The sequence below is a fragment of the Charadrius vociferus genome, unplaced genomic scaffold (genome assembly GCF_000708025.1).
Source record: "Charadrius vociferus isolate BGI_N301 unplaced genomic scaffold, ASM70802v2 scaffold190, whole genome shotgun sequence".
Taxonomy (NCBI): Eukaryota; Metazoa; Chordata; class Aves; order Charadriiformes; family Charadriidae; genus Charadrius; species Charadrius vociferus.
The window spans coordinates 2,313,990-2,327,176 of record NW_009646608.1 but is presented as its reverse complement, the minus strand read 5'-3'; the positions used below and the strand labels follow the sequence as shown (position 1 = coordinate 2,327,176).

General features: G+C 42.5%; 1 protein-coding gene across 1 annotated transcript in view; it reads right to left on the bottom strand.

Annotated features, from left to right (window-relative positions):
* Window positions 1–12,257, bottom strand: part of ADAMTS17 (ADAM metallopeptidase with thrombospondin type 1 motif, 17) — a 180,100-nt gene extending 167,843 nt beyond the window's left edge. Inside the window, exon 1 of the mRNA XM_009887027.1 lies at window positions 12,122–12,257. Coding sequence (XP_009885329.1) covers window positions 12,122–12,257 — 136 coding nt within the window. The remainder of the gene's footprint in view (window positions 1–12,121) is intronic.
* Between the last annotated feature and the right edge of the window lie 930 nt (window positions 12,258–13,187).

Below are 13,187 nucleotides of genomic sequence, written 5' to 3'. Positions count from 1 at the left end.
AGAGTCTACCTGGCCAAAAATTTCCACAAAATTCAGGACTGTTAGGTGATAGGAGAAGGGCAATACACCCCCAGATCCTCACTATAAAATGGATGTAACATTGCACAAGCTCATTAGCTGGCTTTTATTTACAGACTCCTACCTTTCCTTGGCTAGTCACCTGCAAAGCAACATGATCATACCCTATTCTGCAGTCCAGCACTCTTTGCCATCTTCCTCAGAATGGCAAAAAAAATATAGTCCCTGCAGTGATGAGAAGCACAACAGAGCTCTTCTGAAGCCTCAGTAGAAAACTCCTTATGTTCAGTGCTTTTTATGGCAACCCAACAGATGTACAATTCCAAAGCAACCGCCCCAAATGACCTTTTCCTATTACACACCAAAAGCCCTGTCTAGCACTGTCGGGTTTTTGGCATGTTCTTGCTGTAACTGCAGAGTCCCTTCCTGCTCCTCCTACCTCCCTTCCAACAGTATTTCCCAGACTCATATGAAAAGCAACCTCTTCTCCTACAGCCTTTCACTTTTTTTCTCCCTAATCTTTCCCTTTGTAATTTTAGCTACCTCATTCTAGTTAAACCAACTGAAATTTCTGGATGCAGTTCAACAAAAGCCACAAATAAAAGTAAAATTGCAGAGTCGTTTCTGCAAGGCCAGATTTCTCCCTAGAAGCTCTTTTCTATTGCTGCCTTAAAAATCCTCTCCAGTTCTTCCTCAGGAAGCTGCCCACTAACTTCCTTCCACCCATGACCCCTTTAACATCTTTATGTACCCTCACATGGAGGGCTAGCTCTGTTTTCCTTTCTGCTGTTATTTCAGCAACATAAAAAGGAGAAGGCACGTGAGGGGGGCAAAGAGCTAGCATCAGTTTTCCTTATGCCCCAGGAGCTTCTAGAGAATCTTTCACTCGTACTCACATTAGGAGGGTTTTATTAGTTTCACTTAAAAAGAAAAATCATCACCTCCAAAGCAAAAGAGAAAGAAAAAGGAGATTCCGCACACAAACCAAGCCTAGAAATTAAAGAAAGGAAGTTCTTGAGGTATATATGCTTATTATTTAACCTAAAGCCATATGTTAATCAGAGGAAGGGCAAATTTGCAGAATTACCAGAGGGACAAGATGCCACAAAGTTTCTCTCGTACTAGTTGTAGGATACAAAAACTTCTCAAAACGCTATCAGTTCTGTGTTTAAATGATCTTTATACTACATCTACGTCTCTTGGACATTACTGTTTGATCTAGAAACTGCACTAATTTCAAAGAAATTTTCAAATCTAGCATAATAACTTGATTTCGTTTCAAATCAAGGAGGCAAGGTGTAAGCCCAGAAAAGAAGTGAAACAGAAAGTGGAAGTTAGCAGCAGCATTTACATCCCAGTACCAGAGCAAAAGCCAAACCTAAACGGAATACAGGCAGGCTTCCTTCTTAATTGGAATTAACATCAAGGGGTGGTGGGTTGAAACAGAGAAAAGTGTTTATTATTTAAAAACACATCAAGAGAAATATGCTACAGTTAAATCAATCTACTCATCATGTTTGGATCTGACAGCAGAGCTGCTTCTAAATGGTTTACTGAACAGCTTCTTCAAAAGACTGCACAGTATCACCACAGCGGAAGCCCACAAGCTGTACAAGTCAGCAACCTTGTCTGTACAGCCTGGGGATGAAGTTGCTTATGGTTAGAAGCAAGACAAATTTGAATGGGTTTAGAGCTCCGAGACTTCCAGGACTGCAAAACATTGGCTGCAGAAGTCAGCCCACTGAAGGATATGTGCTAATACAGACTGAGCTAAAAGAGCAACCACAGATCACAGCTCTGAGCTGTGAGATCACCACAGGCGCATAAAGGGGGGCAGTTCAAAATTCATGGACACCACCAGAAACATCCCTTCACTGCCTCCCGTGGGCTTTATATCCAAAGCTCTGTGCACAGGTTACCTTGCAGCTGGAGTTTTCATCCATACAACAACAGAGAGGTTCTTTTCAAAACACTGATCTCCTGACGGGAGAAAAAAAAAAAAAAAAAAAAAAAAAGAGAAACAAAAAAAGAAACCACACTTCAGCTCCAGGGACCTTGCTGCACACAGTTGCTTCCTTGACACCTGTCCTGTGGCATCCACCTTGGAATAGACACAAGCAAGGACTGAAGAAAGAAACTAAGAGGAACAGGCACTACTGGAATCGCTGCCACAGCCAGCACTCCCCAGTCTATTTCCAGCCATGGGAAAATGGAGCTCCCCTCACCTCTGTCAGGGACAAAACACAAAATTGTCCCTCTGCACTGGACTTTTTTATCCCTCCATTAAAAGCTTGGGATTTTAGATTTCCCACAGCTAGCTGATGCCAGTGGGTGGTCTGAAGCTCAGGGATTAAAAACGGTTGCTCATTCAAATCACAGCTGATTGCAGACTGAGAGCTGTCCTCTCATTTTTAGTGCCTTCTCCTACGAAACGGTTATGCACCTCCAATTTCTTTCTGACTAGAATGGCTGAAAAAATCATGCATCAACTGGTAGGAAAAATCATTGTATAGCAGAATGATCCATTGCTCCCTAATCCACCTCCCAAAAATGTTTGGTTTGGTTTGTTGATTTTTTTTTTTTCCACGCGGCCACTTTCATACCAAATCACAAGTTCATGACTATTTGTCTGGCACAGCAGCAAACAAGAATTTGAGACAGAAGTCATGAACTCTGTGCTGCATCTCAAAACACGATGGAGATTTTATTCCAAGGATTGTTATCCAAGTTAGTCTGTGGCTTGGACTCATCGGTTTAAACCTTATTCTTCTGCAAAACATACTCAGTTGTCACCGTAACGCATCCGGACTTTGTCTTTAATGGCAGGCCTGTAAGACAGCACAGGATAAGCACTACGATTCTCTGTCTGCTCTCTGGTTCAATTTGGCAGAGGGGTTTCACAGATTTCCACCTCCTGAACTATGTGCACTCATCTCCTTTTAAAAGCACACCTTCATTGTAAGCTTTCCATCCAGCTAGAAACAAGGACTCGCTCATGTAAGACAGCCAGAGAAGACAATTTAATGGTACAGAAAGCAGGCACAGTGAGCATGGCTTAATGGTATGACTGGTAAAGTGGGAATGGAAATATCTGCTCTGCCACTCCCTCTTAGCCTCTGTGCCTCCGTTTCTCACCCTGTATTTGATTTTCTCTGTTACTAGTTATACATTCTCTGAAACAGAATTTATTTCCTTTGCTTGTGACAGACACACCAAGGTTCCACCTTGCTTGGGGCCATGGGAGAAGATCCTGTAAGACAAATATAATTAGGTCCATGTGATACGGAGTGATGTACATAAGACCGAATTCAGACTCCTTAGTTTTGATCACTTAAACTCAGCAGATCTGAGACCAATCACACAACACAGCCTAATCCACTTCAGGGCTTTAGAGACTACAAAATGTTTGGCTGCAGTTACACTGTGAAAAATGGCATCATTGGCCTCCAGGTTTATTTTATTTTAATGAGTCTTTAGCGAACGTGCTTAGTTTGCAAAGCATGTTTTTACAACTGCCAGCCTTACCAACTCATCCTGGGCTTTGGCAGCTGAACTCCAATCACTTCTGCTGTGGCTGGAAGAGCTCAGGGAATCACCAAACCAGGAGGTCCCCACCTACAGCCTGACCTCACCATTACACCCATACAGAAGTGGCACAGACCTTCTTGAAAGCCAGACAATTTACTTTTGGTGATTTGCAAAAGCCAGTAAACAAGACAGGTTCATCTCCCATAAGGGTGTTAGCTCAGCAGGTCAAAGTGAAGTAAAAAGTAGTGTAGTGGTTATTTTTAATCCCTAATGTATACAGATACGTCAAACTACGCAGGGAACAGATCAGCCAAGAAAGAAACTGGCGGTTTACAGAGCAACTTTCAGATCCAAAGGCTCTTGGTACCACTGCCAGCTCAGAGTTAGTAGCCCTAATTTGCAAATCAAGAAACTGTTTGAGTTAGAGGTTATAGTCTAAATGACCTCTAGTTTTCTGTGCCTTCAGTCTTGAGTTCACAGTTTGGGACATCTATGACTGATCATTCATAATTACAGACTACCTCAAAGGAAGCTTAGAGCTTCTGAGTAGAGGAAAAAACTGCCCCAAAGCGTTCCCATCTTGACCATACAAACATGTAGGTGCCCAACACATGGTAGCTTGTATAAGTGACATCCCAAGGGATCTGCTGAAGGTCACAGGTCAAACAACATTAGGAATTGAGGCCAACAGAGTCCCAATTCCCAACTCTTGGCTCCAACCCTGAGCTTTGATTTATGATAATACAGAAAAAACAAAGACAGCTAACAGGTAAGTGATGTACCTTAGTCTCCTTGGAGCCACCTGTCTGCCTTTCTAGCCAGAATGACCACTGAAATACCTGTGAACATCCTGAGACAAGGACAGTGTACAACAGAGCTCATTACCACCTAGCTCATTACCACCTGCCAGTTTAGATTTCATTAAATTCCAATGGAAACTAGCACTACCTTTTATTAGGAACCAAGTGAAGGAGCAGTACAACTCTACTGTGTGCAGCTGCTCTGGAAGAGGAAGACATCCATACACTGTGTGTATTTGCATGTTCTCTTTTTTTGTCTCTTTTGCACCTTGACAATAGAGGAAGAAGAAACTGGAGTCCCTCCTGCTCCACATTATCCCTGCTGCCCTCGTGCTGAGGGCTGCATCCAGAACAGACCGGCAATAAAACTTCACTTGCCACATGTGATGGAAAAGGACACTTCTGAATGGTAGACTGCTCCAAAAGGCTGCCGTTTATCAGCCATAAGGAAACAATCACACACTTACATGGAAAATCCAGACTCCCTGTTTGGAAGACCAGGGACCTGGAAAAACCAAGGGATTTATCCACACAAGTGAGACACACTCCCGTGGGTAAAGTGCTGAATTTCTGATACAGGGAATACTTCAATGCTTGCAAACACTTAATCACATTACATCTTCTGCATAGCCCATTGTTAAAATCCTTGCTTTAATTCTTCAACAGATGCTTCCTAATATGGACTAATACAGGTTGCATTACATCTCTCTATTTTTAGTGCAAGTTTTTTGGCCATAACAACTGCTATTTCAGGCCAAGTCAAACCTGCAGAGAAAACACAGCTAGGAGACAATGATTAAAGACGAGGAAATGCAACGTAGCAGTAACATGTGTTTAGGATTTATACCTGTTCAGGGAAAGCATTCCCTACATTTGATACCTGCGTACTAGCACTTACTTAAATTATTACCAGCTTTGATCAATTGTTAAAACAGGTTTAGAAGGAACTAGACAGAGAAGCAACGCATTGTTATTTTGTGAATTAAAATGTTGATCCTCCTGTTTTTCACCATATGCTTCTCTCCATGCAGTACATTTGCATTAAATGAAAACTGGTTCATTTAAACTGACAAAAGGGTTTAAAGCAAACCCACATTTAAGAGTAATTTATGAGGTCTGTGTCATAAACATGAAATAACAACCTTCCCTCCAAAGACAAGCTGCTCCCTCTCATGCTCCTGGACCATATTTTAATATCAAATCCCTTCTATGTAAAGGGACTTTAATACCTCACTGGAGACCTTTGGAAAAGTTATAACAGAAGTTACTTTTCCCAAAGAAACAGAAAGTTTTATGACATGGTTAGAAGAGATTCTTATGCTTTCATAACATGGTTTGATTCTGTCTTTAATACTGACATTTTCTCTCACCAACAAAAAATGAAAAACTTTCCCTGTCCATAGACTTTGATGGCATAGCAAACATACAAAATATGTGACCAAATTAGTTTACTGTTGTTCCATGGTAGTTAGCATAACTATATACATTTACTGCAGCTGAGGGTGTGGTGGATATTGTCATACAGAAACAGCTTTATTGTATATATTACAAAGTCGCAGAGAGACAAGGCAATGAAAGAAGCCCTATGTCAGGTATTTTCTACCTCCACTACAGGAGGTTAATAAAGGAGATGGTACCGCTTCCCTGTAGTCCTCTCGGGTCTGCCCATTTCCGCTCTGCCATGAGCTCTTCCTATGGGGTTAGAGATTGGTGGGAATCACAGATACTGCCAAAACACAGATTAGCCCTGCAGCTACCTCTTGTCCCCACAAATAAATTGAGAAGTCTATTCATGGAGCTGTAGGCCTAACCTGAGGGCACTACGAAAATCTCATACGATGCATTACAAGAGATCCCTTTCTCTCCCCACTTGGCTCACCTGTAGCGAAATTCTTACTTATGTGTATTAAAACCTACAAACAAAACTCCCTAGGACTCCATTCTCTCTCCAGAAAGACCACTAGTCCAGGACCTTTGACAAGAAAGTCGTCAAACTCATTCTTTAAAATCAGAATAGCGTGTGATAGCAGGCGTGGATCCCAGATGCAGCCCAGTGTCTAGAGGTGAGAACTGAAGAAGTGTTTCACATCACTGGTGTGAAGCTATTTCCCATGTTCCTAATGATGCCATGCTTCGGAGCAAATGAAACCCAACCTTTCCTTCCTTCCCCCTCACAGCATATGCACCTGGAAACCTTTTAATAGGTTTTCTGTTTGCCTCACAGGGGCTCATGTTCATGCCTGAGCAGAAACATGCATTGTGACTTGAACTTTCTCCTGCTGGATGACAGGTGATAAAAATAATACGTATACGCATATCATATGACTAACAATAGCACCTGGCCAACGGTGATAGGATCCATCCTTTGCTGCTGGAGCACTTCAGAATTTAAACAAAGGAATTAAAACATCATCCCTGAAGCCACAGACCTGGGATTTATTTTTTTTTTTTAACCCATTAGTAGGCACTTTCAGATTCAAATCTCAAAGATCCAGTCATGCAAGACCCTAGGTGCTTTCCCATTCCTGACTACAGCCAGATTAATCCTCTTATACAGATTATTCCAGGAGAAATTTGGCTCCCACAAAGTTCTCCTGCAGCTCTAAAACTAATTTCAAGTACTGTAGGACACGTTATGCCACTTAGACTAAAGGAGTTGTTTTAGAGATTTTAACAACCACTCATCAAACCAGCCTGCTGGCGCTACCTCGCCCCAAGGAACTGTTCAGCTCAGTTTCCCTCTCCCATGGCTGGGACCTGTGAGGAAAGTACCACACTCCTGGGCGGAACACAAGGGGAACCTCTTAGAAGGTTGTGCTCATTATCCCCTCAGTAGCGCTGACACATGGCGCTTCTTGATTAAGTTCATTTTGCTTTCTTCAAATGCTTTCCTCCTCCCCCTACAAATACTCACACTTCATTACATCACCATGCTTCCCCCCCCCCCAAATCAATTAAGTTCATATATCACGGGACCATTGCTGCCGGTAGAAATCTGCCATTGAGCACTTTAGCCCTGTTTTAGCCCTTATGACATGATCAATAACTAACATTTAAAAATTCAGCATTTGATGTTTTGCGTTTTATTCGACTCCCCAATAACCCCAGATCATGCCAGATACCACTGAATTACAAAGTTTTGAGAAGAAAATATCCTTAGAGGCGATTCCTGTTTGTTCAGAAAATACAAGAACAGCAGCAAAGGACTGAAAAATGCCCAAGCGTGGCAGTTCTGTGGCTTTGAAAAATACTTGTTTTATGTTGCATTTACACAAACATGTATTTTTCTGTCTATGTTGTTTCACAATACAGGATGTGTATTTAAGATGTCTAGCGTGTGAATATTTCCTAAGTATTTACAACCTCCATTCTTTCCTGCCAAGTTTTAGCCTGGGTGAGCCAAATTACAAGCCGGTGAAAACCAACCTCTAGTACAAATCTGATCAGTCCTTCGCTCTGCCAATGTTGGTGAGTACCATAGTAAAGAGACCTTTTCCCAGGAGAAACTCTGGAAGCATGCCCCTAGATCATCATTTCCACACAATTTCATTAGGAATGGACCTTTTGTGTGTCAGACAGGATTAATTTTTTTCTTTCTAAACTCCTTGTGCACAAAAGTTAATCCAAACCAGACAGGAGTCAATTAGGTCGTTAACGTGCTAAGCCTATTAACAGCCATGACTTACATTTCTTTCCCGCAACAATGAAAAACATTCAGGAGTCTGCCTTTAAGTGGCAAAGCCCATGAGCAATTTCATTATTTTATGACACGGCTACTTGAAGCGGTGGCTGTTTGCACAAGCAATCAGCACTCCCCACTGCGCAGCTGTCGGGTGATTTGCTCTCTTTTTAGCATAGCCAGCCTGCGGTCAACGCAAAGAACCAGCACCCAAGGGATACTAATTCTGTTCCCAGCTGGTCTGCAAACTCCTGTGTGATCTGGGGGCAGGGCAGGAAATCACAGTCACGGATTTTCCTCGTTTACCTGCTAGGAGAGGGACTAAAGATATCCTGGTCTTGTGCAAGAGTCAGAGAAGCCCATGCTCTGCCTAAAATCCAGTCCTAGCTTAGCTCCTCAATTAGCATCAGGTAGGAAAACATCCAATCACAGAACAAGATCTACAGCCTTAAATAAATTTTACATTAAACTATCAATCTCTTTCTGTCTCCGAACTCAGATACACATTCAGCCCATGTGTCCTGGTCACCACCTTCATGTGAGCTGAGCTATGGTCGTAGTTTGTGCACGTGTGTGTATGCATATGCGTGCATGCTCTTAGCCCAACCAACATGAAGAACTTAAAACAACCTTGCTTGCAGTAGGAAATTCTAGTTCCTCAGGCTGGCTGTGGATTAGGAACCCAACAGATATGTAATTAATTGCTGACACACAGAGTTAAGTGCAATCATGTCATGTCAGACCAAGGGTCCCCATAGCCCATGCCATGAGGTCCCCCAAGCTCAGGACCTGCCTGTCAGTCACCTCTGGGCCAACCTGAGGAGGACAAAGCTTGCAGGGAGGATCCCAGCAACTGTGGGGTCTATTCACATTCCCTTTCGGACAAAGCAGAGAAGAGCGTTTTTCAGAAGTCTTCAGGAAGCAGTAGGTGCTTCTGGAAACACATTTTTTCAGCATCTCCTTTTAGTGTCTTATTTTTTGAGTTCTGATACCTTAGTACTCACTCACCTCCTCTTTCCATTTGTGATATAATTACCCAGTGTCTCCCCAATTTCCTTTCCTTTAGTCCCTCTTCTCAGGGAGGGAATCTCAGTGCTGCCAAGGACAGGCAGCACCCTGTCCTGAGACAGAAGGTCAAAAGGTTCAGTTGCAGAAAGGATGAGGCAGATTTCCTGCACTGATTTCAGTTCAATTCAGCTTTTAACTAATGGCTGTCTTATTTTACAGTGTAAGAATTTTATAATGCATTTTCTGTGAACACAGTGCTGTAGCACCTACAGGACTTGGCTAGGGAATCAGAGTGGTGCCAAATTCTGACGTTTCCTCTAAAAAGGGACATAGGGGATCTGTAACTCTAAGCAGAACCAAGATTTCATACTCAGAGAATCAAGAAGAAGATTGGCTTAGTCTGAACCCACGGGAATGATAAACCTGCTGACCTACTAAGAGCTTGACTCCACACAAGAGAAAATAAAGGTCATGGCTACAGGATCTACCAAAAAGCAGTGCCAGCTAGGAGGCAAGCTTATGAGCAAGCACAGGTCACCTCTGCTGGTACACAGGCTTAGTTAAATTCAAATCCCGAGAGATACAAAAACTGAGAGATACAGGCAAACTAAGTTCACGGCTGCCTGTTCCATTCGGCTCCTTCAGATTTCTGCTTCCACCGCTGTTCCAAATTATGAAGCCTTTTGTGCCTCCCACTGCTGCCATGTCCCTTTATGTCCAACAACAGCACTTGTTCCTGACCAGCTCAACTTTTCCCACACTAGCAAGTCTTACTCTTGTACCCATTAAACCTGCCAGGCCTGCTTCCCATTTTATCCCTTTGGCAGCCCAGTGGAAGACAGCATAGATGCCTTGACCCACTGCCTCCGTTTTGTATGCAGTCCATCCAGTAGAATGCAGAAGCTGGAATATTGGTGGGCTAATGGGGCAGGAGAGCAATAAAAGGAACAGCATATGCAGGCACACGGAAACCTAAAGAAGAGATTTCACAGAGTTTGTAAAAAATACCCTCTATGCAACTCACCCAGACCGATTTCCAGAAAGGATTAAAATTCAATTGCTCCAAAGAAGCCAAAAACTAGAGCAGTTTATACTAGCTGACAATCTGACTGTTTCGCTTTAAAAATGGGAGAAGACAGGATATGATCAGTGAAGAAAAGTTACTATTATTTCCTATCATTTTTCAAGAGAAAATGGCATCAACAGCTATTTTATTATTAACACCAAACAAAAAACCCCACCCAAATGAAAAGGGTGCAAGACAGCTGCATCTTTTCAGGGTTTCAGCTGCTAAGCATTACAGCTCCATCAAGGTTTGCAGCAGCCCAGAGGCACACAATCTTTAAATGCAAAAATATAGCAAAGCTACCGACCTTCTGTGGTGCCTGGACTGGAGGAAGGTGAAAGACAGGAGAAAAATATTGGCAGGAGGACCATCACCAAAGAACGGGATCTCCCTACTATTAGTCTCCCATTCCAACGGGGACACTCTGAAGTTTAAAATCAAATCCACAATCGTAACTTTTTTGTTTTAAAATTTAAAACATAACTTTAACATTATCATGCTAAGTCACAACGGAATACTGACAATTTGGAACATGCTGCCACCACCACCTCACGTACCCATGGAGACCCATAGGATTCAAGCCCAATATCTTAACACCGGCAAGGTGTGTCAGTGTGATGCTGGAAACTGAATCCAGAGCGTTAGAGAATGTCTACTATTAACTGCCACACACACAATTAAAATCTAAACCATTGCCATTTCTCAGGAAGTCCCACTGAAACAATATACCTCATATTGCTAAACTATTTAACCAGAAAAGCACTAGAAATCGCTTGAGAGGTTGTTTTTTGGTCCAGAAGAGCTTCATACACACCAGGCACATCTGCATTTCAGCTGCTACTGTATCCCCAGCCAGCGTAAGGGAATGGCAGACAAAAACTGGTCAAACGCTCCACCACCTAATTCACACGGGCTCCCTGCTGTCACAGATGGAGCTCCTTCAATATCCAGTCTAGCTAGATTAAAGTTAGCTTCGGGATATCTATATGAGTTGCTATCACATTTTGGACTCAGATCTCAACCCTGGGTTCACAGATCTCCAGGAAAGCTAAAGACGTTAAAAGTTTCTTTGCTATCTCTGTGAGCTCCTTCCTTCTAACACAAGGCAAGGGGGGGGGAGTTTCATTTCTCTCAGAAAACCTTAAAGCAAACAATTAGAAAGTTGCCACTCAAAGGAACAAAAAGTCCTGTAGCATGAGAGCTAGAGCTTAAGTTTGACAAGTCAAACACCAGAAAGAAAAAGCAAAATCACATTCCTAGTTAAAAAAATACCTTGCTCAACTACATCTGGCAGTTTCAAATGCACATAAGCCTACACAAAAGCAATTAAAATAATAATAATACAAAGTCTCCCCAGTTGAGCGCATACCCTGATATACTCTGTTATGGATGGTGTGCTCTGCTAGACAGAAGCAAAAATGATGACATGTGAGAAGCTGAAAAAGAAAGTAGATTGTTTTACAAAACAAACTGCATCTCTTCCCCTCTTCAGAAATCTTTTCATCCTGTTATCAGCTGGATACCCGCAGCTGGACTCCACAGGTGATACTTCTGATTAAATTACATGAAAGTGTCTGCAGTGACCCTTTCTGCATTCTGAAAAGCAAGGATCACCATCCTGTCCATGCCTACTTGGCACAACTCTAGTGGAAAGGTGAGACAAAAGAGCACCCCTCACCACTGACTTCAGTTTCAGAATTTGGGCCTTTGCTAAAAAACATTGAGAATACCTTCCTGAGCACTGGTTACATTGCATGGTTAAAGCAGAAGTTTACTCTGACCCATCATAAAGTTTATCTTCTCACAAATTGAATGTTACAGCATATGTCCTAACAATTTTTGTATTTGTGATGTGGCTCTTTCTGCCTGAAGTAGCAGAAGGATTCATTAACGCATGCCATTTTTCACTAGCTCCAGCTGCCTGAACACTTGAATTACAAAATACAGACATATCTGGCAGAACAACAGTTAAAAATATAATTGCATTCTCATGGCTGTTCTCTTGAGCCACTTCAAGCTCACCTGCTACAACCTTGCAGTGCTCATCAGGAATGTGCGACTTCATGGGATGGCTTGATTTTGTGGATCGTCTACGCCTGATGAAGTGTTCTTTTCCACTAAATGAGGTCTCTGATGTATTCACTGGTTGTATTAGCATGTGCTCTGATCCAATTTGGATATAGCCAACCTGTCCACAAAAGAGAACAAAAAACACCCCCATCAGTTTGGTATCCTAACCTTGTCTGTCAACCCAGTCTGAACCTAGACCATTTCACTGCAATCATTATTTACAGTGTGAGGAATGAAAAGTGGTTATGAGCATGTTCAGTCTGCATAATACAGACTAAGAACTTCATCTGCTTCTAATATTTATTTTTTACATCACTGAGCACTATTTAGAAATATTGTGCACTGTACATATACAAAGAAAAGGTGGAAGTTCTTGTCGACACCTTTCCTTTCCCTTCTTCCTCTCCCTCCAGCTACAGCACTGCTCTAGCTGGAAGCATAAATACATATGTCTTATGAGATGCTCAGCCCACATGAGGACAAATAAATTCTATTAACAGAAATCCTTTCATAATCACCTTTCTAATTGCCAGCTAGAATTGCATTGTTATTAAATGGCATCTGCTATCTCAGTAGAGAAAAAAGCTGAGGTTGCCTGCAAACAGGGCACTGCCCACGTGTATCACTCTTGCAGATAACACTAAGTGAATGGAAGTGATGTTGTAAGTATGACTTGCAGAACCACCCACATTTTTTGTACGGGGACCAAATACCTCTTCTTGACTACAACAGGAGCCACATAGTAAGCACCGCTCTCCCCGCAAGCCATGGGCTGGGTTTCAGAGGTCAAGCCAGGAATGTACTGATGTACCTTCCCAGTTACAAGATTTTCCACCATCCCTGGAATAGGTAACACAAGGAAGGCAAAGACCCTGTCTAAATAACAGCAGGCTCCATAGACTACAGGTCAGAGCACTAAACCCCTGCCTTTCTTGCACCAAGTCCAGACCTTACACCAGGGCTGGCAAGAACATCTTTGGGAGGCACCTCCTGCCCCAAGAGAGCCTTCCTCTGCTTG